Genomic DNA, 22,770 nt, shown 5'->3' with positions numbered 1-22,770 from the left:
CTGGAGAGTGTCATCTTCTGTGTGTCCTCATCCTGAGGGAAAAGGACCCAGCGCAGAGTGGCAAAGCTGCACTCTTTGGGGGAACTTGGAATTAAATGTATTTTGATTGAGTGCACAGTCTTTATCAGTTGAAGATTTTCATTATATTTGAAAGTATAAGGAGCCAGTCTTTGAGAGAGTTGGTGACATTGCTCTTCTTTAAACAGGTATTTGTTTGCTTGTGGAAAGGTTGTAAGGTGTATAACACCCCATCAACCAGTCAGAGTTGGTTACAGCGGCACATGCTGACACACAGTGGAGACAAACCGTTCAAGGTACGTATATGAGGTTTCATAAAGTCACGCCGAACCCTTATCTCCTTAAAGGTGAGGTCTCACCTTATAATCTGTAATGTAGTTCAGGTGGTCATGGGATTCCTTATGTAGGCAAAACTGGCTTCAAGGTTTTGGCAACCCTGCTGCCTTGGTCTCCCAGTGTAGGATTTCAGGTTGAACCACTATGCCTGGCTGACCCATATAATGAGCAGGCTTTGGGCCTTCTAAATTTCCTTTCACTACTGAGGAGCAAATGGAAAAAGATTCTTTTTGTTACAATTTTGTTGATGCTTAGCTGGGGATGAATAAAGAAAATAAACTTCAGGATGAAGAACAGAGCAAAGTCACAGTTAGGTGAGGGTCTTTTAAATCAGCAAATGGCCAGATAATGTGGAGCCAATTACAAACACCCTATGACTTGACTGCTGTCCCACTGTTGGAGGTTCAGCCTCATTAGCATGTGATACTGTTGTGGAGTAAAGGAAGTACAAACCCTTGTTAGCAAGATGCATTTCTGAAGAATTCATTCAGCTTTTAAAATAATTTGTTTTCTAATTATGACCAGCATATGCATCAGGATCGATAGGATCACTGTAAAGAGCTTCAGTAGTTTCTAAAAGCACAATGTAGATGAGTGTCATTCAAGAATGTAGTCATTCCTGAGGATTTATTTTATGAGGGCCACGAACAAATTTAAGGCGCTAGGAACATTTAGAGGCAAAGGCATGGGCCTATAGGCCAAGGAAATGGGTAGAATGAGGTAGGGGATTGAGCCCGGGACTGTGAAGCCAGTCTGGGCAAAGCTGTTGAGACCCCTCATATTCTGACTGTTTTTTGATTGGGAAATATTTACTTATTTATTAGGTTTTTGTTTTTTTTAGGGTGTGGAAGTGGAATTGGGGTCTCAGCATTTAACTGTCTGGCTTGAAACTTGCTGTGTAGATCAGGATGGCTTTGAACTCACTCATGATCTGCTTGCCTGCCTCCAGAGGCATGCTCCATCCTGCCCAACTCCCAGTCTTCACTGGGAGGAAAGGCAAGAGGTTTTTAGAAATGTTAGGAGTATATTATAGGGTATAACTTCAGTTTTTCTGTAGTGTTTTCAATATCATAAATGTACATTCTCCATGTTAATTGGATTCAGCTGATAATCAAGCACATAGACGTAGGAAGGGCTCATCATCAAGCTGCCTTTTATCATGTAAACCAGTAAAACAGTGCTATCTAGGTAATGCCTGTGCCAGACACTGAAGAGAGGTGATTAAAGGAAAGCAGACCTTTTCTTTTTTTCTTTCCGTGTGTGTGTGGGGGGGGGGGGCCTGTTAGAGTACTTGGCTTTTTTTTTTTTTTTTTTTTTTGAAATAGGTTTCACTGTGTAGCCCTTACTGTCATGGAACTTTGTACCCAGGATGGCCTCAATCTCAAACAGATCCTATCTCTGTCTTTCAAGTGCTAGGACTGAAAGTATGTGCCACCAAACCTCACTAAGGATTTATTTTTATTATTTTTATTGTCTGTGTATGGGTAGACTTGTGCACTTGCCTATAGGTTCGTGTGGGGTCCAGAAGAAGATGGTAAATATCTTGAATTTGAATTCCAGTCACCTGTAAGAGCAGGCAGTGTGTTTTTACTCACTGAGCCATCTCATCAGACAGGAGATTCTAAATCGTATGTGTATATGAGCATATCTGTATATGTATAGAGGTTAGAGTTTATCTCATTTTCCTGATTGCCAGGGTGTTCTTTGTTTTTTTTACTTCTTTATGTTTAATCTTAGTTATTTATACAGTGTAGATATAGCCTGCCCTGCCAAAGTCTTCTAACTTCCTACAATAATTTTTGGCCTTAATTGGAGTCTTGTTCAGGAATAGTTGCCTATGTCATGTATGTGGTGAGGAGCATGTTCATTCACATCTAGGTCAGATGTTGGCAATGGGTTTTTGCCTCAGTTGCTTCTCACCCCCACTTCTTCCTTGAGACAGTGTCTCATAGCACAGTTGTGGTTGCCAGTGACCAACGCCTTTTTGCACTGTGTAAACTGCTCTGCTACTGAGCTACATCTCTGCTGTCCACCTAGGGCCTCTCATTGGTAAACCTGACCTCACCAGTTTGCCTAAGCTGCCTGCCAGTGAGCTCCAGAAATCCTTCTTTTGGCCTCTGCCATGCTAGGATAAAGGTGTATGCTACTGTGCCTGGCTAAAATATGGGGGTGCTGGGGATCCAGCCTGAGGTCTGCATGCGTGTGCAGTCGGCACTGTACCTGCTGACCATATGCCCCATGCCCATTTTGAAGTGTTTTTCTTAGCGGTGTCTCATTTTGGGTTATAAATGAAAGTCTTGAAAGTTTGGATTGGATTTTGTACAGGGAGACTTCATTCTTCTGTAGGTGAATATCCTGCTTTGCTAACATTTGTTGAATGGGCTGTCTTTGATACACACACACATACAATTTATTTTATGTTTATTGATGATTTGTCTGAATGTGAGATTCCTCAGAACTGCAGTTTTAGACTTTTGTGAGCTGCCCTGTAGGTGCTAGAAATTGAACCTGGGTTCTCTGGAAGAGCAGTCAATGCTGCTGAGCCATCTCTCCAGTTCCAGAGTATCTTTTCTAAACTATATGTGGTTTTATTAACTGGTTGCAAGTTATTTGATAATAACCTCATTGATGAGGTTGTTGAAAACTAAATTAATTAAGTGTTTTTACTTTTTTCCCCTTCCAATATTGAGAGTAAAACACAAGGCTTTTGTGCTTGGAGCTATCACTGCCCCATCCACCCTGCTCACTGCATTACAGAGAATAGATAACTGCTTCTCTTTTGAGTCACAATAACTTTGGTTTAGCTTTATTGTTGAAGTTAGTACTTTTTCTGTGTGCCTTCCTGAATTCTTAGATACCTGTTCAGGGCTAGAAGTTGGTCTTGTTTATCCCTTTCTTGTACCTTGTATGATAGTGGATACTGGCAAGTGTTTGCACTGAAATCTTGAGCTGTTTTTTCAACTTACTGAGCACTTGTAAAGAAAGTGTGTATAGATAGATACTTAATATTAGTGCTAGGTGCCATTTTTATTAGCACTATATAAAGAGCTTGTTGAATGTTTGGTCCGTCATTATGTTATGTGAGTCCTAAGCACACAGCTGTTGATGCCCACTGCCTGCATGACATGTCTGTGGCTAACAAGATGTTTTGGGCTTAAAAATGTGCATAAGGGTGTTCATGGTTCTGAGATGCATTGAGGTGTGAATTGTGTGTTTGCACAGTGATGGTGTGAAGACAGGCCCAGGTGTTGAAAGCTCATTTCCACCTCAGCCACATGTAGGTACTTTGAAGGGATTTTCCCTGAGAACAGATTGTGCTGAAGTTTTTCAAAGTTAGGACTTGAAATTAGGATTGATAGTGTCTTTGAAAGAAGAACCTGGAGGTTTGTAGAGTTGGTATTTTGGATGTTTGGTGTTGAACTGTACTAACTACATATTTTCCAAGACAGAAACTAAGACTGGATCTGTGAAAATGTCCTAACAGATTAGATCTAAAAGTATAACATACATAAGAGAGCTTTGCAAACTCTGCTTTTAAATTGCTTTTCTACTAGAAAAGTAGGGAGGCATCTGAAGAGTTTGTAGTAGTTTATATTTATAGATGGCATTACATACATGGCTTTAATCCTAGTACTCTGGAGGAAGAGGCAGGAGGCTCCATAAATTGAATCCAACCTGGTCTAATAGCAAGGCCAAGGCCAGCCAGGGCTTTATGGGGAGATCCTGTCCTTTGTATTTAATGTATGTGAGTACACTGCAGCTGTCTTCAGACCCACCAGAAGAGGGCCTCAGATCCCATGACAGATGCTGTGAGCCACCATGTGGTTGCTGGGAATTGAACTCTGAACCTCTGGAAGAGCAGTCAGTGCTCTTAACCACTGAGCCATCTGTCCAGCCCCTGGATCCTGTCTTAATATAAATGAAAAAAAAAAAATCTGAATTGCTGCAGCTATTAATGTGTCAGTGTCCTGTCCTCGTTATAAACATGGTTTGTTTTAAAAAAAAATGGGTTTGTCTTCCTGCAGTGGAGAGAGCAGTGGGCATAAGTTTGGAACAGCCACACCATTGCCAAGTGGTGGCCTTGTTAGATGACTTAGCTGATGCTTCTAGAGTCATTGTACCTGACCTCATGCAGTAACGCTGACAGAGCTTTTCTTTCTTCATTTTAGTGTGTAGTCGGTGGCTGCAATGCCAGCTTTGCTTCTCAGGGAGGGCTAGCTCGCCATGTACCCACACACTTCAGTCAGCAGAATTCCTCAAAAGTTTCTAGCCAGCCAAAGGCCAAAGAAGAATCTCCTTCTAAAGCTGGAATGAACAAGAGGAGGAAACTAAAGAACAAAAGACGGCGCTCATTACGTAAGTGCTCACTTAAAAAGTCTCTGCAGTAAAAGAGCTTTAAGCAAGTCCAGTTTTACTGGTCTTAAGTTTGACTATATTTATGGAAAGTAACACACAATACCTGCCTTTCAGAATGAGAACCTAGTAAGAAATGTTTGTAGATCTAAGAGTATTGAGTGTATGTGATCTTAGGATGTAAAGTGTTTCTATTTAGAGAATTAGATAACTAGGTGGTATCTTATTTGATTTGTTGTAAATTAGAAAAATTGAAAATGTGGCAGTACTTTAGAAAATTTTGGGGCATGTCAGAAGTAAAAATAAAATAAGTTAAATAACCCATCAAAGGGTAGGATGTGTGTGAACTGTGTAACATGAACATATGAAGATTATGCTTTTAACTAATAGGTTATATAGGACATTCCTTTGATATTTAGGGTTAGAATAAGTAGTTGGACAATAGGATTACAAGTGTTGGGTAGGAATTAGCCTTAACTACAGAGCCTGGTGAGCCCCTGGCCAGCACCTCTGGGGTGAGGGAAGAAGTGGGGTGCAGAGGATGAAGGAACAAAAGGAGCTCCTCAGGGTGACACAGTGACCGGATAGTGGGGTGGGGCCGGGGGCATAGAAGTGAAGGTGGCGCAAGTCTGAGCCATAAAAGCTGGTAGCTTTCCAAAACTACAAATGAATTGGCCATAAAGGGGAAAAAAGAATTTTTTAACTAAATCATTTCTTACTGGTAAAATAACTACATACACACTGTCTTAGTTGGCTCTAAATATCATAACTATAAGGAACTTTGGAAAGAGTTTATTTCAGCTTATGGTATCACTAAGGAGAAGTTAGGACAATAACATATATGCAGAAGCAATCAGTCTGTCTTCAGTCTGGTGCAAGTTTGATCTCTGGAGCCCACATACATGGTGGAAGCAGAGACTTAAGGAGTCATCTCTGACTTCCATATGTACACCAAGGCACTGGTCTGCCCTTGCCTGCCATGAATGTAAAACAGAAAAAGAGAAAACTGCTTAATACTGCATCCAACCAGGGGAGCTTGCCCTCATATCCCACCGCATTTACATCTACATCTGTCCACTACCATTTACATCTATCCACTGTTCCCACTGCTAACAGTGTCCACACAAGATCTCACTGTAAACCAGGCAGCCTGGAACTGACACAGATTAAGGGTGTGTGTCAAAAATCAAGGTCCCTTTTTGCCTTTTTTTTTTTTTTTTTTAAGGCATTCTAGCCCAGGCTGGCCTCAGATTCTTGGTCTTCTGGAACCACTTCCTGCCTGCTCACTCTATAGAAAGTGTAGGTGGGTGCACTGGAGCGCCCAGTTGGTGTTTAGAACTGGCACCAGTGTGACTTACGGAGGTGCTGCTCTCTCACCTGCAGCTTCAGCTGCTGAACTGAGCCAAGTGCCAGTGCAGCTGTGCATGGAAACACGTGTGACCTATTTCAGGATTTTAGTTTTTGTTTTGTTTTGGAGTGTGTTGCTCTCTAAACTTTAAAACTTGCAAAGCTTTTTACTTTGGAGAGCCATCGTTGAACAGACAGTACTGTGGTTTGATCTGTTTTTCCCTCTGACACTGTCCGTGGGACACTGAAGCAGTGCTTTTACTTAGGGAATCCGCTGTGGCCATTTTTATTTCATTCGTTATTAAAAAAATAAACAGATTTTAAGTAGAATGATGACATCGGTTCTCTTGAGTATCAAGTTGCATTAGAAATCAGGGTTGTCTTATTTTATCTCAGCCCCCACAAATACTTAGATACTGCTTGGAGACACCCTTTCTGTGTTTTTGGAGACTTGATCTTGGTACATTGCCTAGGGTGGTCCTGAACTCCTGACTCTCACCCTGTGCTCATTCTTTCTACGAGTGTTGTGCTGGTGAACCTGGCTTAAAATTGTTTTATTTTGATACATTAAAAAGAGATTGTTAGGACTTCGAGGCCAGCTTGAGCTATGTAAAGAGTTTCAGGCAAACCTGGTCTATACAAGACGATTCAGAAGTAGAAAATAAGAGAAGCAGTCTAATGAAGGTTAAGCCATGCATACGGTTGCAGTTGAGAACTGGTTGAGCTCTTGAACTTACTAGTTGCTATTTAGAGTGGTATTGATGGGCAGAGTGCTTCTCTCACCTGTGGGATTTGGCTGAGGGCACTGGTGTGTGCCTGAGGTGAGGGATCATTCGAGTTGGCCAGCATTCAAGACCTGAACAGCGGGCAACATAGGTGCCGTCTCAGACTGGGGCATCTTTTCTTACCCTATTTGAAGGGCATTTATATGTCATCAGAAAATACTGGTTGAAAGCTTGGGAATGCTCTTATTGCTCTTTGTCACAGATGTGGCAAGGTTTTGATGGCGTATAAGAATAGAATGTTGATGAAATCACATGGTAAGTTTGAAACCTTGTCACACAAAAGGAGATGGTCATTGTTGAAACTTTAAGTTGGTTTTGAGAATTTTCAGGAAAAAATAAAGTGTGTGGATTGTGAGGCTAATAATGGAGCTGCTGGATTCATGGATAATTGGAATTCTGCTTGTTCTCACCTTATCTGATCACAAAGACGTGCAGCTAGGCACTGGGCAGGGACTAGCTAGTTCCCTGTCTGTTAAAGCTGTAATCCCCTATGTTTGAAAAACACTTGAGTGTTTAGAATATTGTGAATTTTTCTAAACTGTCTTTAACTTCTTTGTGTTAACTTTTAGCGCGACCACATGATTTCTTCGATGCACAAACACTGGATGCCATAAGACATCGAGCCATATGCTTTAACCTGTCGGCTCATATAGAAAGTTTAGGGAAGGGACACAGCGTTGTGTTTCATAGTACTGTAAGTATTCTGTTCTTCTTTCGAATTATATAGATTGGCAAAAAAGTATACGTTGGCTTTCACATTTTTAAATTCCTCAAAATGCAGGAGGTTTTGTTAGGGTCACAGTTTGTGGAATGTGATAGTCCGTGCCTATGAGCCCAGCACGCTGCAGAACGAAGCAGGAGGATCTCTAGGCAAACAGAGTGTCAGGCCAGCCTGGGCAACTTAGTGTTGAAAATGAAGAGTGGGGTGTGGCTCAGTGCATAACAGAGCCCCTAGGGTCAGTCTCCGACCCTGGCACCAAAAAAGCCCAAAAAGTGTTAGGGTGGGGGGTGTAATTAATATGTCATCAACATTATGAAAGAGGAGATTTTTTAAGTGTTTTGTTTCATAGGTAATAACCTCAGTTTTCTAGAATTGTTGTGGTTGGCCAACACACTGTGGAGAGCCACTACTTCTTGGCTAGGTTTTCAACCCAGAACAAGCAAAATGTCATTTTAGAAACACAAAACAATTAAATCAGTTTGGTTACCTAGGAACTAATTTTATTGTCCATTCTTTTTAAAAAGTGTGCATGTGTGTACCTGTGTGTACATCTCTATCCCTGTGTGTCTGGTGTCCAAGGAGCTCAGATTCCCTGAGACTGGAGATCGCATAACTTGAACTACCACATGGTTGCTGGTATCCAAGCTCTTGAAGGATTCTCTTCAAGGGCAGCAAGGACTCTTGACTACTGAGTCTGTCTCTAGCCTCTTTCTAGGCATTTTAATTGATTTAATAGGTCTCTACAAAAGGCTTCTGGCCATTTGAATTCTTGGAACAATTAGTGTAATTTTTGTGCTAGAGAGATGGCTCAGTGGTTCAGTGCTTGCTGCTCTTGTAGAAGAACTAGCATTATGTCATACTCTACTGTGGTCTGTGGGCATTTTTACACACACACACACACACACACACACACACACAGAGAGAGAGAGAGAGAGAGAGAGAACACAACTGTGCATAAACATATTTGTGTGAGTGCATGTAATGTAATTGCTATGGGTTCTAGAAGGTGCACCCAGAGCTCTAGGTTTATTGGGTTTATATGGCAAGTGCTTTTACCAGTTACCATCTCTAGCCCAGAAATTTACTGGAACTGGGCTACTTTTGGTTTCCTTTTTAGCAAAAATGGAGGTTTGAAGTATTATTGGCATTGAATAGATTGGCATCTCGCTTTCTTCTCTCCCATAATGGAGGTTTCTTACATTAGCCTTTTGAGTGCTAAACCTCCTCGCTAGAGAGGGATGGCGTTAAGGAAAACACTCAGGTGTGTACAGTATTTTAGGTTCCACTCTGCTTGAAAAAACAAGGTGTCAAGTGTAAATGGAGGGAATGAGGTAGGAGATCCACGACAGACAAGCAGGGACGTCCCCCTAGACGCAGACAAGGCCTGACTGATGGTACTGTGCTCATCACTGAGACCATCCATCTCCGGGGCTGCTGTCACTCCCAAGCTCTCTCTCCTTTGTAGTTTACCCATGCTTCTGTGCTTGTGCTACAGAACCTACTGGTTTGTTTTTTTTGCTGTTTTGCTTGTTTGTTTAATTTTTTTCTTTCTTGTGTAGATATATGACTTGGTCTCTGTACTGACGAGATTGTAGGGCAGAAAAGGATTGTGAGGCAGTGAGACGGCTCACTGACAGTGCTTCCCACCACGCTCGCCAACTTTTGACTTTGCTCCCTGTGACGCATGTGGTGGCAGGAGAGAACCGACTCCACATCCTCCCACCTCCATGTGTGTGCTGTGGCATGTGAGCACCCACACCTCCCTTTTACAGCACAGACAAATACAAATAGGAATACATGGTTTGGCTTGTAGTGGAGGTAATGGTGAGATGGTAGGCTGTTTTGATAACACTGAAAAGAAGTTTGACCCACAGCTGCATCTGTGACTGCAGTGCTGGGGAATGAGAGACAGGAAGGTCCCTGGAGCTCACCAGCCACCCAGTCTAACTAGTAAGTTGCAGGCTAAGTGAGAAGTCTGTGTCTTGAAATATGGTACAAACAGCAGATCGGAACAAAGACAGAAATAAAGTGGAGGGCTAGCTGGCAGAATGGCTTAGTGGAGGAGTGCATATTTAAGGCATGCTTTCAGAGAGTATTTCACAGTGTAGACCTGGCTGTTCTAGAACTTGCCTCTGCTTCCCTAGTGCTGAGATTAGTAAATGTGTGCTTCACCAAGAGAAATACTTAAAAATAAGATGGTAAGCAATTGAAGAGACCTAATTGAGAGAGAGAGAGAGAATGTATACACACACACACACACACACACGTACACATGCATGTCCCTATTTTTTTGTTTGTTTCATTGTCTGTTATGTATTTTGTGTGTAAATATTCCCAAGTAAAAATTCTTATCATTTTGATGATGAAACACTTAGACTTACTGTAGAAGAAATAGAGATCCCCTTCTTCAAAAGAGGAGATTAAAATAAGGTTCAAGATCTTGGAAGATTAGGACATCCTTGTGTATATTGTATGCCAAGGACTTGAATGGGTGATTGAACCCATGGCACATGAGCGTGAGTGCCTAGACTAACTGGAGTTAAGCTGAGGGACCTTGCCAGCCTGAGGCGTCCAAGTACAAGCATGACATCCTTGTGAGTTAGGGATCAGCCAGCTGAGCACCTTCTCAAAGTTTGACCTTGATGGACATCACTGTGTAGTAAGGTAGAGTCAATCTTTATAATAAAGTTTAAGACGGTCTACAAACCTTCAAACTCCTGCCAAAGCTTCTTGAGGCCTGGGATTGTAGATACATAGCACCATACCCTGCTAAAATGGCAGAAATGCTTAGTGCAAACTGTAAATGTAAGTGTCCCTCTTAGTAAGTTAGTAATGACTGTCATAGGAAATGGTCATGAAATACTTGAAACTGTTTACATGTGCTCATGCATGCCTTAATTGGAATTTTCTCTAGAAGAGGTCAGCAGAACCACACTTTTCATTCCTAGTTGTGTTGCTGTTTGTTGTCCTGAGTTGTTTTGGCATTTGTTGGATCTACTTTTGGATTTTCCCATGAATTGCCAAGTCTTATACTAACCCACTTTTCAACCACAAGCTTCTATGTAATGGAGGAAGTAATTGGTTTGTTTATTTAAAGTTTTGTTACTAGTTGTGGTTTTAGTATTGTTAGTATTGCAACATTAGACATTACAAACTTGGACTTGGATTCAATGGTGTTGAGATTGTGATGACACAAATTAAAGCCCTAGTGTCAGTGTGGGCTCCAGAGCGCTGGTCACCTTGGCTTTCCGACTGCTGACACACTGGCTAGATGGGCGGGCTACTCTGTGAATTGGCCCACCAAGTACAGCAGTAGAACCCCAGGTAGACAAATATCTCAGCTGTATTTTCAGCAGTTTTTGGGTCTCCTGTAGCCCAGCTGACTTTGGAACTGGCCTTGTAACCAAAATTAGCCTTGAACTCCTAGACTCTTGCCTAGGATTATAGGTATGTGCCACTAAACCTGTTTCTGGTTTATTGTTCATTTGTTCTCTGCTCTCCTACATATATATATATATATATATCTATCTATCTATCTATATATATATATATATATATATATAGATAGATAGATAGATAGATATATATCTCCATCCATTTAGAGACCAGAAGTTATTCAGGAGGAGATTTTCCTTCTCCATATAGATTATGGGTCAGAATCAGTCCTTGAAGAAACTGCTGAGCCATCCTGACAGCCATTAATTGATTTAATGTTTTAAGTTCTGTTTTTTGTTTTTTGTTTTTTTTTTTTTTTTTTTGTTTTTGTTTTTGTTTTTAAGATTTAAAGTACACTGTGGCTTGTCTTCAGACACACCAGAAGAGGGCATCAGATCTCATTACAGATGGTTATGAGCCATCATGTGGTTGCTGGGATTTGAACTCAGGACCTCTGTCTGGAAGAACAGTCAGGGCTCTTAACCTCTGAGCCACCTCTCCATCCCTAGTGTTTTAAGTTTTTAAAAAGATTTTGTTTTTTAAATTTATGAGTGTGTGGGGGGGTAACTTGGTGACTTCAGTGTTGTGGGAAGAGGCTAACATGTATGTGTGTGAAGGGGAGAAGGGTAAGATGTTGTGGTGGAGTGCCTTTCTGGTAGGCATGGCCACATCAATATTTTAAGAGTATAGAGTAAAATGGTGTGTTTTTTTTTTTTTTTTTTTTTTAATGTTACTAGGTAATAGCTAAGAGAAAGGAAGAATCTGGAAAGATAAAGCTTTTGCTTCATTGGATGCCTGAAGACATGTAAGTATTTGAAACTGTGTTTTAAAAATCATGTTTTATTTTTATTAAAATTGTGAGTGTAAAAATTACTTAATTTATAGAGATCTTATAAGTTGACACCTGAGTGTTCTTAGAGGTTTTTATTCTTTTCACTTAACTGCCTTCAAGGCACCAAGTGGGTACATGCGTTGCACACAGGCATACATGCAGGCAAACACTCATACATACAAAATGTCAAATTTCAATGTCATTATAATCTTGCTGTTGCCGAAATTGAACAATACAGATATCAAAGGACTTTGACTTTTGTAGGATTAAATACTTATAAATTCAGATTTGGCCACATATGCAATTTCTCCTTTCCTTCCTTTTCTGTTACCCTTTTCCCTTTTTAGTCTCTTTTGAGAGGCCTCTCCCTGGCATTGATGGAGTTTTCCTTTGTTACTGAAGAAACAAACTGTTAGGTTTTCTCTAATTTATTTGAAAGCCAGACTGTAGAGATTCTTGTCTATCCTATATACCCCAAATGCTGCTCGCTGAGTGTGTGTTGCTCCCTGTGTCTGGCTCTTGAATAGATGGTCTGGCCCACTGCAGAAGTACATAGGTGTCTCTGTCGTCAGAAAAGTAAAGACACGGGAACAGCATGTCTAGGATACGTATAAATTGTTGGCTTTTCTTTTCTTAACTCGTAGTCTGCCAGATGTATGGGTGAATGAAAGTGAACGACATCAGTTAAAAACTAAAGTAGTTCATTTATCAAAGCTGCCCAAAGATACTGCCTTGCTGTTGGACCCAAACATTTACAGGTAAGTTACTTCCTGACAATGTACTTTCTTTTTGAATTGTCATCTTTACCTTCTTACATTTTAGGTAAGTTGGAATTTATTTTTCAGTAGAAATGGAATATGATGGTTATCTAAAATGCTGGATTTTTGTTGTTTTTGACTAGACATGATTATATGAACATCTCATCAGAGTGTTCAGAATCATGTTGTTGCTCAACAGGCTTTAGAGTGTAGATTTCTGGACTTGGGAAAAGCAACTTGTGCTAGATTTTTCTGTCCAATAGGCCTGTCAGTTTTCTTGGGTGGCAGGAGTTTGGGGGCTGCACACAACGCTGTGTTGCTAGTGCTGCCTCACCTGTGCTACAGTCACTTTGTCCCCAGACTTTTCCAAGGAGCAGTTTAAGTGGCACTGTGCTTGTTAAGTACTTCCTAGTCTCATTTCTAAGCTTGTCTGATCTAACAGTTTCAGATGGTGTTATGGGATTCTTCGTAGGTGATACACAACATGGCAGCCTCTATGGGCCACTGTCTCTAAATAGATTATTTATAAATAATAAATAGTGCAGTACTGAATTCATTCCATCTGCCCAGGGTCACAAAGCATGAGCTTAAGCTCCGTGCTCCTTATCCAAATAACAGTGATTAAAAAGGCGCTCAGCCTGTTATTTTTACGTTGAGGTTATAATTTAATGTATTGTGAGAATGGGTCGCCAGGCAGCAAGATAATGCTGATAAATCCTCAGATAGATTAGCCATCATAAAGTTAGCTAATCTGGAGTTGGGTGGGGTAGAGTAGTGGTGGTCAAACTTGGGGTGCTCCTGCTATTCGGTCAGGAGTCCTACCCACTAGTCTGTATCCCTGTCTGAGACTTCCATTTGTTGAAATCAAACTCTTTGAAGGTCCTGTTGTTCCTTTGTGCCTTGGGTGTTTGAAATGCTATTCAGTGTATCAGGATTCTTGTTTGAGACATTGTTCTGAGAGCAAAGTTCTAACATTCATGGGCCTTGCTATGAGGGAATGTTGAGACTCTTGGGCATTCCCTACTCTCCCCACTTTTAAACTACCCTTTGTGGAAAGTGCTACATTTAATGAAACTTATTTTTTGATGGGTGAAATAAGATTGAGAAAATGATACCGAGAACATGGGAAAGTCATACTTTGAAAGATGAGAGGCATTCATTTGGTGATACCTAACTTAGATTTGGTCCTCCTTAACTCATGGGAGGTACTAGGAACTAGGAGAGCAGTGTCGTGTTAGAGCACAGCACCTTCAGATGTTGGGTGAGCATCCACGGCCTCTCCTCTCCATTCTTCCTCTCACTTATTCTTACACATCAACATACTTCTGTGTTGTTGTGCTTTGTAGAAAACTCTTTATAGATGTTAGTGAAAGTGATTAAAATAATCTTCACACTTAGATTTGATTGTTCAGAAACACTGATAGAAACCAGCCTGACTGTCCTCTTGGGAAATGAGGATGCTCCTTTGTGTGACATTCGATGCTGTTGTGTAGCCCAGGCTGTCCTGAAACTACACATCCTTAATCTTTGGAGAGCTTGGCTCACAGACATCGTCCTTAAACCTGGCTTGAATGCTAACTATCTTAACAACCAGCCAAAAGGAAATAACTTCCGGACCTTAACAGTGAACTTTGTCTTCAAAGCTTTTCTTCTGCAAGTTGGAGCTGAGGGAGTTGGAATACTGTGGGATATTAATAAAGGCCTGATGGCTTCTTTGTGTGACATTAGGGTTTAACTTGATGGACTTTGACTGGCAAAACAGTTATTTCTTCCTATTGTGTTTTCGAGGAATAATTTCTTGATAATATACATGTCAAATGAAAATAATAGTGCTCTACTGTTAGAGTAATTACTTTTGCTCTCAATATATATTTGATTCCTGAGACAGGCTTTTCTGTGTTGCCCCAGCTGTCCTTGAACTCCCAGGCTCAAGTGATCGATCCCCTGCCTCAGTCAGTCTTCAGGGGACTGAAGGCAAACATCCACACTTGGAGCTGACCTTTATGTGATAGTCTGTCACTGTCACCATGTTCAATTCTACAAGCATTTCTAATATTCTAAATTTTTAATATTTTGAATTACTCTGTGTTTGATTTAACTAAATTTTTTCTTTTTCTTTTTCTAGAACAATGCCGCAGAAGAGGTTGAAGAGGTAAAACATACATAAATACATAAAGCAAACAAGCGGGGACACCTGCAGTCTTAGTCACTGACAGTGGGTAGGGAAAGTTGCACATTAGAGTCAACCCCTTTCTCTTTATTTTAAGTCCAGTATTTAGAGTAATATTTATGCCTAACGTGGACATTCTGTGAATGAAGTAGGTCTTCTGTGGAATATATTAATATAACTGTAGTCCGCACGCCATGGAATGGCGCTGTGGGAGACTGTGCAGACACTCTCTGGCAACTCAGTTGAACAGCTTCTGAAAGGCTTTGCATGCTCGTGTTTAAGCTGCTTTTTTTTCTCCCCCTAGTGATTACAGTAGTTTTATTGGAAAGACAACAATTGGCCTTAAAAACACTGTAAGATAACCATCTTGACAGTGCAATTGATTTGAAGTCCTAATAGAAAATATTTAGACAGTGGAAATTATCAAGAGATAATTAACCTTTCAGTTATGATAAATAGATGTGATTGGTTGCCATTTGTGTTCTTTTGCAGAACTCTGATAAGAAAAATGTTCAATTTGTATTTAAGCAAACAGTGAACGACAGTTGCAATCAACTAAAAATTCGTCTGTCGAATTAGGTCTGAGAATTACTATTAAAGAGTGTTGCCGTATGTCTGGCTCCCTTTTCAGGACTAGGGTCTCATGGGTACAGTGTGTTAATATTTACCTAAATAACTTTTTTGTCAATGGTTTTTGAAAAAAACCTCAGTTTCAAGATATTTGAATAATCTATATTTTCATTTAACTTCTGACTCTTTAATTTTTTTTTTTCCTGAGGAAAGTGTTTTGAGTTTTTTTTTAATGTTAAAAAATTGTATTTTTTTTAATATCTTCAAACTGAATCTTTTATGCACCAAAGTTGGTTTTGAAAAAGAAAATAAAATCTCTTTCTTGCTTGGCAGGCAAGAAGCCATATGGAATTTTTTTAACTTTTACAGAAATGTGTAACTTGTCAGTACTGTATCAAACAAATGTTGCATAGAGATAATAGGGCGTTGCTTGTAAATATTTCAGCAGATTTGTAATATATTTTTCTATTATGAAATGTACTGTAGATGTTTTCTAGAGGCATGAAAGTCAATGTATATATTATGGTAGAAATAATATTGAAGGAAATTGTAACTCACTAGTGCTGCCAGAGGGATTGCTAACAAAGCACCTTTAATGAGACGTCCGTGCAGACTGAAGGGACTGTGTACTACTGTTAATGTCTAAGAGCATGGGCGTCCTTCAGAAAGTCTGAAGCCGGTCCTTACCGTGGGGAGCACGTACTGTGAAGCATGTGCCGTGCAGTCAGACTGCAGCAAGCACTCCTCACTTGGAGTTCTCGCTCCCTACAGTGACAGGAATACCAGCAGTTTTTACTCTAAACTTTTTAAAGACTAGACAATATAAGATTAATCCTTTGATTCCAAAATGGGGAAGGTTCCATGATGCATAGATCATTCCTCATTGGTTAAAAAAGAAAGACCACATGCATACAAGGTCCTAAAAGAATAGGAGGCTTTAACGGGGGTGAAGAGGTAGACATGGAGCAGTCACGGAGCCTGAGGGACAAGAGGGAATGCACTGCGGACGAGCACGCTCTGGAACGGCCGCCCAAGATGCTCTGTAGCAAACGGGAGTCTATTTTCAGAAGAAGCAAAGCAGTGCATTTTCACTATTTTTCTCCTTTTGCTTAAGCACTTCATCATTTGTTTTATTCTGTATCTGAAGTTCTCTGCAGTCTCCTATGTTCCTTTAAAATTTTGGTTTGTTAAAATATTGCCAAATAGAGTGTTTGAGACATATAGTTTGTACCTGTATTTTCATTTTACTGTCTCATGTTCCTGTAAGTCATTCTTAATTGACCGATGATTGTAGACCTTGCTTGAGTATTTTTTCTAATAAAACAAAGCAAATTACACTTAGCTTCAAATTGTAACAATTCAATTTAATTTTAAGATGACATCTAGAAATATACATTCAACATTTTCTTTAGATGCATAGAGAACAAATAAGTTACTATGAATGTATAGAAAAATTTTGATGTCAAAACCATAATGCTGATTATTGATTAGCTATCCTCTGAGTACCCAGGTATTCATTGTCCCTTTGCTTCTGATTGACTTGGGCTTGACACTTGTTAGCACACCACAAAAAGTAGTTAGTAAGCTAGTTTTATAACGTGTATGCATTCATATCTACACGTACATTCAAATGTGATTCAAAAGTTAAGTGTATTCAGTTACCATTCATTAATGTTTCTTCTCACCCACCTCTGATCTTCCTTCCTTTGCCCGTCTGTATATGATGTTTATGGTGGACCTGGGTTATTTTTTCCCCAAAAAAACCATGTCTGGTCCAGCACTGGATAGTGCAGCCATAGACACAGATCTCATCTCTTATCTGTTACTTGTTTTTTCCCTGCAGTGGCCTCTTGGAAGTAGTGAGGCTTTAGGGGCCTGTAAGCCCGAGGTATCTGTTGTCTGCTCTATACAGAGATGCTTATTCATCTTGTATAGCTGGTAATATTTTTGAGGAATAAACATAGACCACACCGTTTGCACTTAGTGTGGCGGTGCTGATGTTGGTAGTGAGCATGAGGCTAGATCTCGAAGAAGACTGTTTCATACACTTTGCAGGAAGCACTGCCACTGGCCCTGAAGCACATGGCGTGGGGGCGAAACTTTTCATGTTGTGTCTCTTAATATTGTTGGGGATCTACGAGTTTACCATGTGTGTTTGTCTTACAGGGACTGAGTGAGAATCTGTAAGTCAGATTCTGCATTTCAACCACAAGTAACATTTGTTTTAAGATAATCTTGAAGTAGTAAATATTGTAAAAATTTTAAATTCTTTATTTTTCTAGTAAGCCTTTTCATACATTAATGTGGTTGCACATTAATTCTGAATTTCAGATGAAAAGAAAATAAAGTGGACAATACTTAACCCTCAAGTATTTTCACATGTGTCTAACTCTTTGAACGTAAAACGCTGGTTGCCCTGACCAAAGCCCTGCATTTGGGAGGACGAAGCCAGAGGATTGCCAAGAGTTCAAGCCCCGAGTAGGATCCTGAGACAAACAAACCAAAAAGGAAGAAGAAATATTGATAATTAGAATTTTTCCAGTGTCACACAGTGATAAAGTAGGGCCTTTGAGGGTGCTCAACAGAAGGTACTTGGCAGCAGGCATGTGGGCCTGAGTTCTGTGTCTGAGAACTGACTGTAGAATTGTCTTCCCCAACAAGCAAATGTGCAAGTCATCTTCAAAAGGTAGCATTTGCCGTAGTGAAACACATGTGTGTTCTGTTTGTGCTGAAGTGTTCTTGATGCATGGTTAACAGGCTGTGGTAATATTGACTGAATATCAGAATAGGCAAATGTGGCTGGTGCCAAGTAAACAGTGTGGCCAGTCACAGCTTTAGTGTTTTAGTTTTTATAATACTCCTGTATAAATCCTAAGGTAAACCAAACTTTAACCTGTATGGATTTCTAGTACAAAGCCTGACACGTTGATGTGTCTAACAAGGCCTCAGGTTGCAGAGATACATAAACAAATGTAGTTTATTTATAAAGAAAAATTCAAACCATATATTATTTGAAAGTTTTTTTTTTTTTAAAGCAGAGTGGCACTTTGTGAGGTTTTAAGTTAAGATATTTTTCTATTTCATAAAGGTTAAAAATTTTGTGTATTTTTTTTAATTGCTCAAGAATCTTATGACTTGTAGGGCATTTTGCAATTCTAACACTATAGCTTTAATATAAATAACATTTGTAGAGGTTTTCTTTGTAATAAAGGTGAGAATATTTTGTAATTTCTATTATTTCCTTTAAAGCCTGAATAGCCTTAAAATATAGGCATGGAATGCTGTTCTGACTTTATTCTGTTAACATTTAAAAACAAAACTTACCCAGCTCGATTCCCTTCCCAAGTTAAGTTTGTACAGTGCCGCACATAGCTCTGTTAATCTACAAAAAGGGTATAAGCAGGTTAGAGCAGCTTTTCTCTAGGTCAGTATTATTTCAGCTATACCAAATTGTGTCTCCAAGTGAGCAAGATGATGTGTGTTTAATCTCACTGTCTGCCGTCCTCACTGTCTCCCACAGCCTGCCAGGACTGTACTCCACACAGAAAGGTGATGAAGTGTGTCACTTACCGAGCTGTAACGAGGAGTGCCTGTTAGTAAGGTGCTGTGGGCAACCACAGGGCAGAGGACACTGTAGGCTTGAGATAAGGAAGCAATGAAGTCTGCCTTTATGGAATTAAGGGACCTGTACTTGGACGTCTAAATAAAAAGATCCTTAGTGCAAAGGATTGTTGATGTTACATTTCATAATCTCAGTTGTAATGTAATTATTTTGATTTAATCTCATTAACAAACAACATGTTTTTGGTAGAGCCCTTAAGAACAGTAAGACCAGTAAAATTGCTGTGAATGGAGTTTTTATTCGTCCTGTCCTGAGGACCTGCCTGGCCTGTGGCTTCTCCAGAAGGCTGCAGAGCCTTTCTGTCCTGTTATGTTCCTCATGGTTTACATTCTTTGGCTGAAGAAAACGTGTTTTTAAATTTTGCGATTTTATAATGATTTCTATGTTTCTTGTAAAGAAAATTTTCACAAATTTATATTCTGATGCCTGTGGTTCTTGTGTGTGCTTAAGATGATTGTATTGGGGGGGTGGATTTGTATGTTAGGGAATGTGAACACAGTAGGAGACATAAAGCCTGCACTCTTGGTGCTTGTGCACTTGGAGAGGAGCCCAGCATCAAAGTCTTCAGTGACTTACCCCAGCCCGGAGTCTCCTGGGTTACCAGGTCCAGTGCTACTAGTTTAGCTTCGAACCCCATTGGACGTTTTTCATAAATGTCCTACTTCCTCTTCACCAGAGAGCCTCATTGATAACCATTGGTACACGCATGATGGATACCAGCTTCAGTGTGTCTCAGCATATGCCTTCTCCATCTTGTTAGTGGTTTGACTTAGGAACAGAAGGATGTAGTTGGAACACATGATTGAGAAGTGCACAGTAACAGGTGCTTCCACAAGAATGGACACAGTATAAATTAGAAATGCTGGAAACACAAAACATGAAAACATTATTAGATGAGTGGGTTGTGGGCGTGGCTGAGCTTACCGATTTTGTGAACCTGACTTCATTTCCCAGTGCCTCTTACGAGTTACTTATAACCACCTCTTACTCTAGGCGCACAAGATCTAACACCCCATGGGCTCTTGCACTTACCCTATACAAACATAATTTCAGTGAGAACTAAACTGCAACCAGGGTATTAGCCATGGTTAGCCTTGGGAGAATGCTGTCAGAAACCTTGTCTTTAAAAAGCAGTCAAGACACAGAAACAGGTCTCACTGACATTTCCCTGTACATCACACGTACCATTAGCCTCCCTTGGTCCCTTCCCACCCCACCACGTAGGTCTCATTTCATTGTCAGGTGTAATTTTAGGTAGTCGGCAGTTCTAGGCATCTGTAATACTTCTGGTTGTATCCAGTTGTAGATGGCAAATTGAAGTTAGTAATAGAGGGAACTAGACTTTCTGCCTTTGCTTTTTAGCTGTTTGTGTTTGAAGTCAGTATTGGGAATATTAGAAACCAGCTGAACTCTGACTTAAGGATGCCCTTACAGATTTGTTAAGTATAACAGGTATGAGTTGGGTGATCTGTTTAGTCCGTTTCAGCTTTATGCTGCTGGGCTCCCTGTGCATTTGAGGCTTGCTACTAACAGCTTACCCCAAAGTTCTGCCACATTCTAAGGCCAGGTGTCTGTCATCCCTTTAAGCTCTGAGAGGATACAGTACTTCCTTAACATTTGGAAAAAAATGGAGCTCTCATGACACTCCATAGGAAGAGATTTCCTATTTCTGCCTTCTCCCCTCCCCTGCTTTCTTTCTCCTCTCGTCCCTGTGTTAGTCTAGGTTCATCTGGCAACCAACCCAGTCTGGTCTTGTGTCTGTCCTGCCTCAGCCAGAGTTTACAAGACATGTGATACCATATCTGTTCAGCTTTTCATATTGGATTTAAAAAAACATAGGGCAAAGTAGACAACAATAAAATGTTCCTTTTACCTTTGTGCAAAGATATAAAAAGCATCCTTAAAATGGGTCCTGTGTGGCATATTCAAAATTGGCAGAGAAGGTCTCCCTAAGTATATGTGTGGGCAGGAGAAAGCCTGCCTCACTAAATAAGACTAAGCCAAAACTCCTTCCTGGCTCCCTCCTTTGTAAGGGTAATTTTGTCCAAGTTCCTTGAGGGCAAAGTTTATCATGACATTGCTTGAAACAGGGAATGTCATCTGGCATGGATTGGTTGATATTAGTCATAAGGAATTTTCAAACATTTAATGAACAGTTAAGTGGCTCAAAGACTTAATCGTTATCAACATCAGGATAAATTGAAACAGACACAAAGCTTAAGTAGCTGCTGTGTCTGGAATTACTACGGACCGGCCCTTCTCTGTTGAGTGGTAGGTTCTGAAGTCTCAGCTCAGTATACTTAACACACCACTGTTTTGGATCGTTTCACCCAACCCTTGACAATAAAATTAAAATTCCTCCCTCACGCTCAAGGGAGGGAGGTAAGTGTGGTCCACAGTCTGCTTTTCTTTGCCAGACCAGAAGGAAAAACAGTAGGGACTGAGATGAAGGCTGAGGTTCATGCTTTCCAACCCTGGCTGCAGGAAGGGAAAGGCAGAGCCCAGTACAGCCGACCCTGGTTTGAGTGGGAAGAGCACAGGTGGGCTGGAGGAGAGGCCTTCCCAGATCCTACAGTCCGTGTTCATACTGCTCTATCCTCCTCCCAGTCCATAAAGATTTCACGGAATGAGCAAAGTTTGTTTTTTCAAGTCAGGCTTTCTCTGTGTAGCCCCTGATGTCCTGGAACTTTGTAGACGGAACTATCCTGGAACTCCGGGAGATCTGCCTCCCAAGTGCCGGGAATAAAGGTGTGTGTCATCACCGCCAGGCTAAAATCAATAAATGGGGGAGGAGCAATGTACTGTGTGACTGATCTGGACAAAATGTGGTGTTCAGTTTTACCCATTGTTCTGTCTGTCTGGAGATGCGGTTTTGGCAGTTGGTGACGGTATAGGAGGTGATTCTGTAGGATTCGTGGTGTCCCGGATCATCGAGCATTTTACAAACAGATGGACAGTGGCTTGGTGAGCAGCCATCAAGTCTCCGGTTCAGTTAATGTTTGTTGTAAGCGCTAAGGGTTGAACTCGGATAACCTGCCTGAATGCTTGCCCAGCAAGTGGCTGAATCACAAGAAAGCTAGGCCTGCCTGATCTAAACCAGACATGCTAACCTCTTTTAGCCAGGCATGGTGTCCTGTGCCTGTAACCCCAATGTTTGGTAGACAAGCCCCGTGTTCTAAGTCTGCCTTCGTTGCAGAGTGACTACCCCCAAACAAAAGAATTTTTTAATGAGTAATCATACATTTAAATGTATTTGCTCATGACTGCCTGTTTAACTCCAGTCTACGGATGCACTAACCTTTGTGGACACCTGCAAACACACACATACATAATTAGATTTCACACATACATAATTAAATTTGCACCAACTGATAGCACATAAGATCTACAAATCCCATTTCTCCGTTGAGAACACCCACAGGTTCCTGCCCGCTTTTGCTGCACACATGGTGGGATTAAAGGCATACGGAACCCTCCCACGCCAGGCTCAGCATGTCTGTGTTTCATAGCTTCCTTTGTAGCAAGTCTGATTTTCTTCATAGAGGAAGACGAAGATGTCTGCAGGCCTTCGTGTGTGTTTGACTGCCTCTGCTCATGAGCATTTCGGGTTGCAAAGAAAGAACTGCTTTCGATGTGTCTAGAGTATCAGGAGTGTGTGCATCCTGGAGAGCACATACAGCTCTTCCCAGCCAGGTCCAGTTTCCAAGGATGCAATAAAGAGCTTTTGTGATCTTAGCACCAAAAATTCACAAGGCTGTTTCCTTGATAGCAGAAAAGAAGCCGTTGCACACTGACGTCCAGTCGAGGTAAAGCAGGAAAGATG

General features: G+C 40.7%; 1 protein-coding gene across 2 annotated transcripts in view; it reads left to right on the top strand.

The window, feature by feature from the left end:
- AEBP2 (AE binding protein 2) overlaps positions 1–18,078 on the top strand; it is a 33,822-nt gene extending 15,744 nt beyond the window's left edge. Inside the window, exons 3-9 of one of the 2 annotated variants that reach the window (XM_080913981.1) lie at positions 207–314; positions 4,524–4,710; positions 7,409–7,533; positions 11,733–11,800; positions 12,472–12,585; positions 14,711–14,737; positions 17,657–18,078. In XM_080913981.1, coding sequence (XP_080770107.1) covers positions 207–314; positions 4,524–4,710; positions 7,409–7,533; positions 11,733–11,800; positions 12,472–12,585; positions 14,711–14,737; positions 17,657–17,660 — 633 coding nt within the window. In that variant the 3' untranslated portion in view covers positions 17,661–18,078. Of the gene's footprint in view, positions 1–206; positions 315–4,523; positions 4,711–7,408; positions 7,534–11,732; positions 11,801–12,471; positions 12,586–14,710; positions 14,738–15,247 lie in introns of both variants that reach the window. The other variant, XM_080913980.1, reaches the window with a different exon arrangement.
- The last annotated feature ends 4,692 nt before the right edge of the window (positions 18,079–22,770 follow it).

The sequence above is a fragment of the Micromys minutus genome, assembly GCF_963924665.1.
Source record: "Micromys minutus genome assembly, chromosome: 3".
NCBI classification, from domain to species: Eukaryota; Metazoa; Chordata; class Mammalia; order Rodentia; family Muridae; genus Micromys; species Micromys minutus.
Note: the sequence above shows the minus strand (reverse complement) of the source record. Positions and strands in the feature narration are given on the sequence as shown.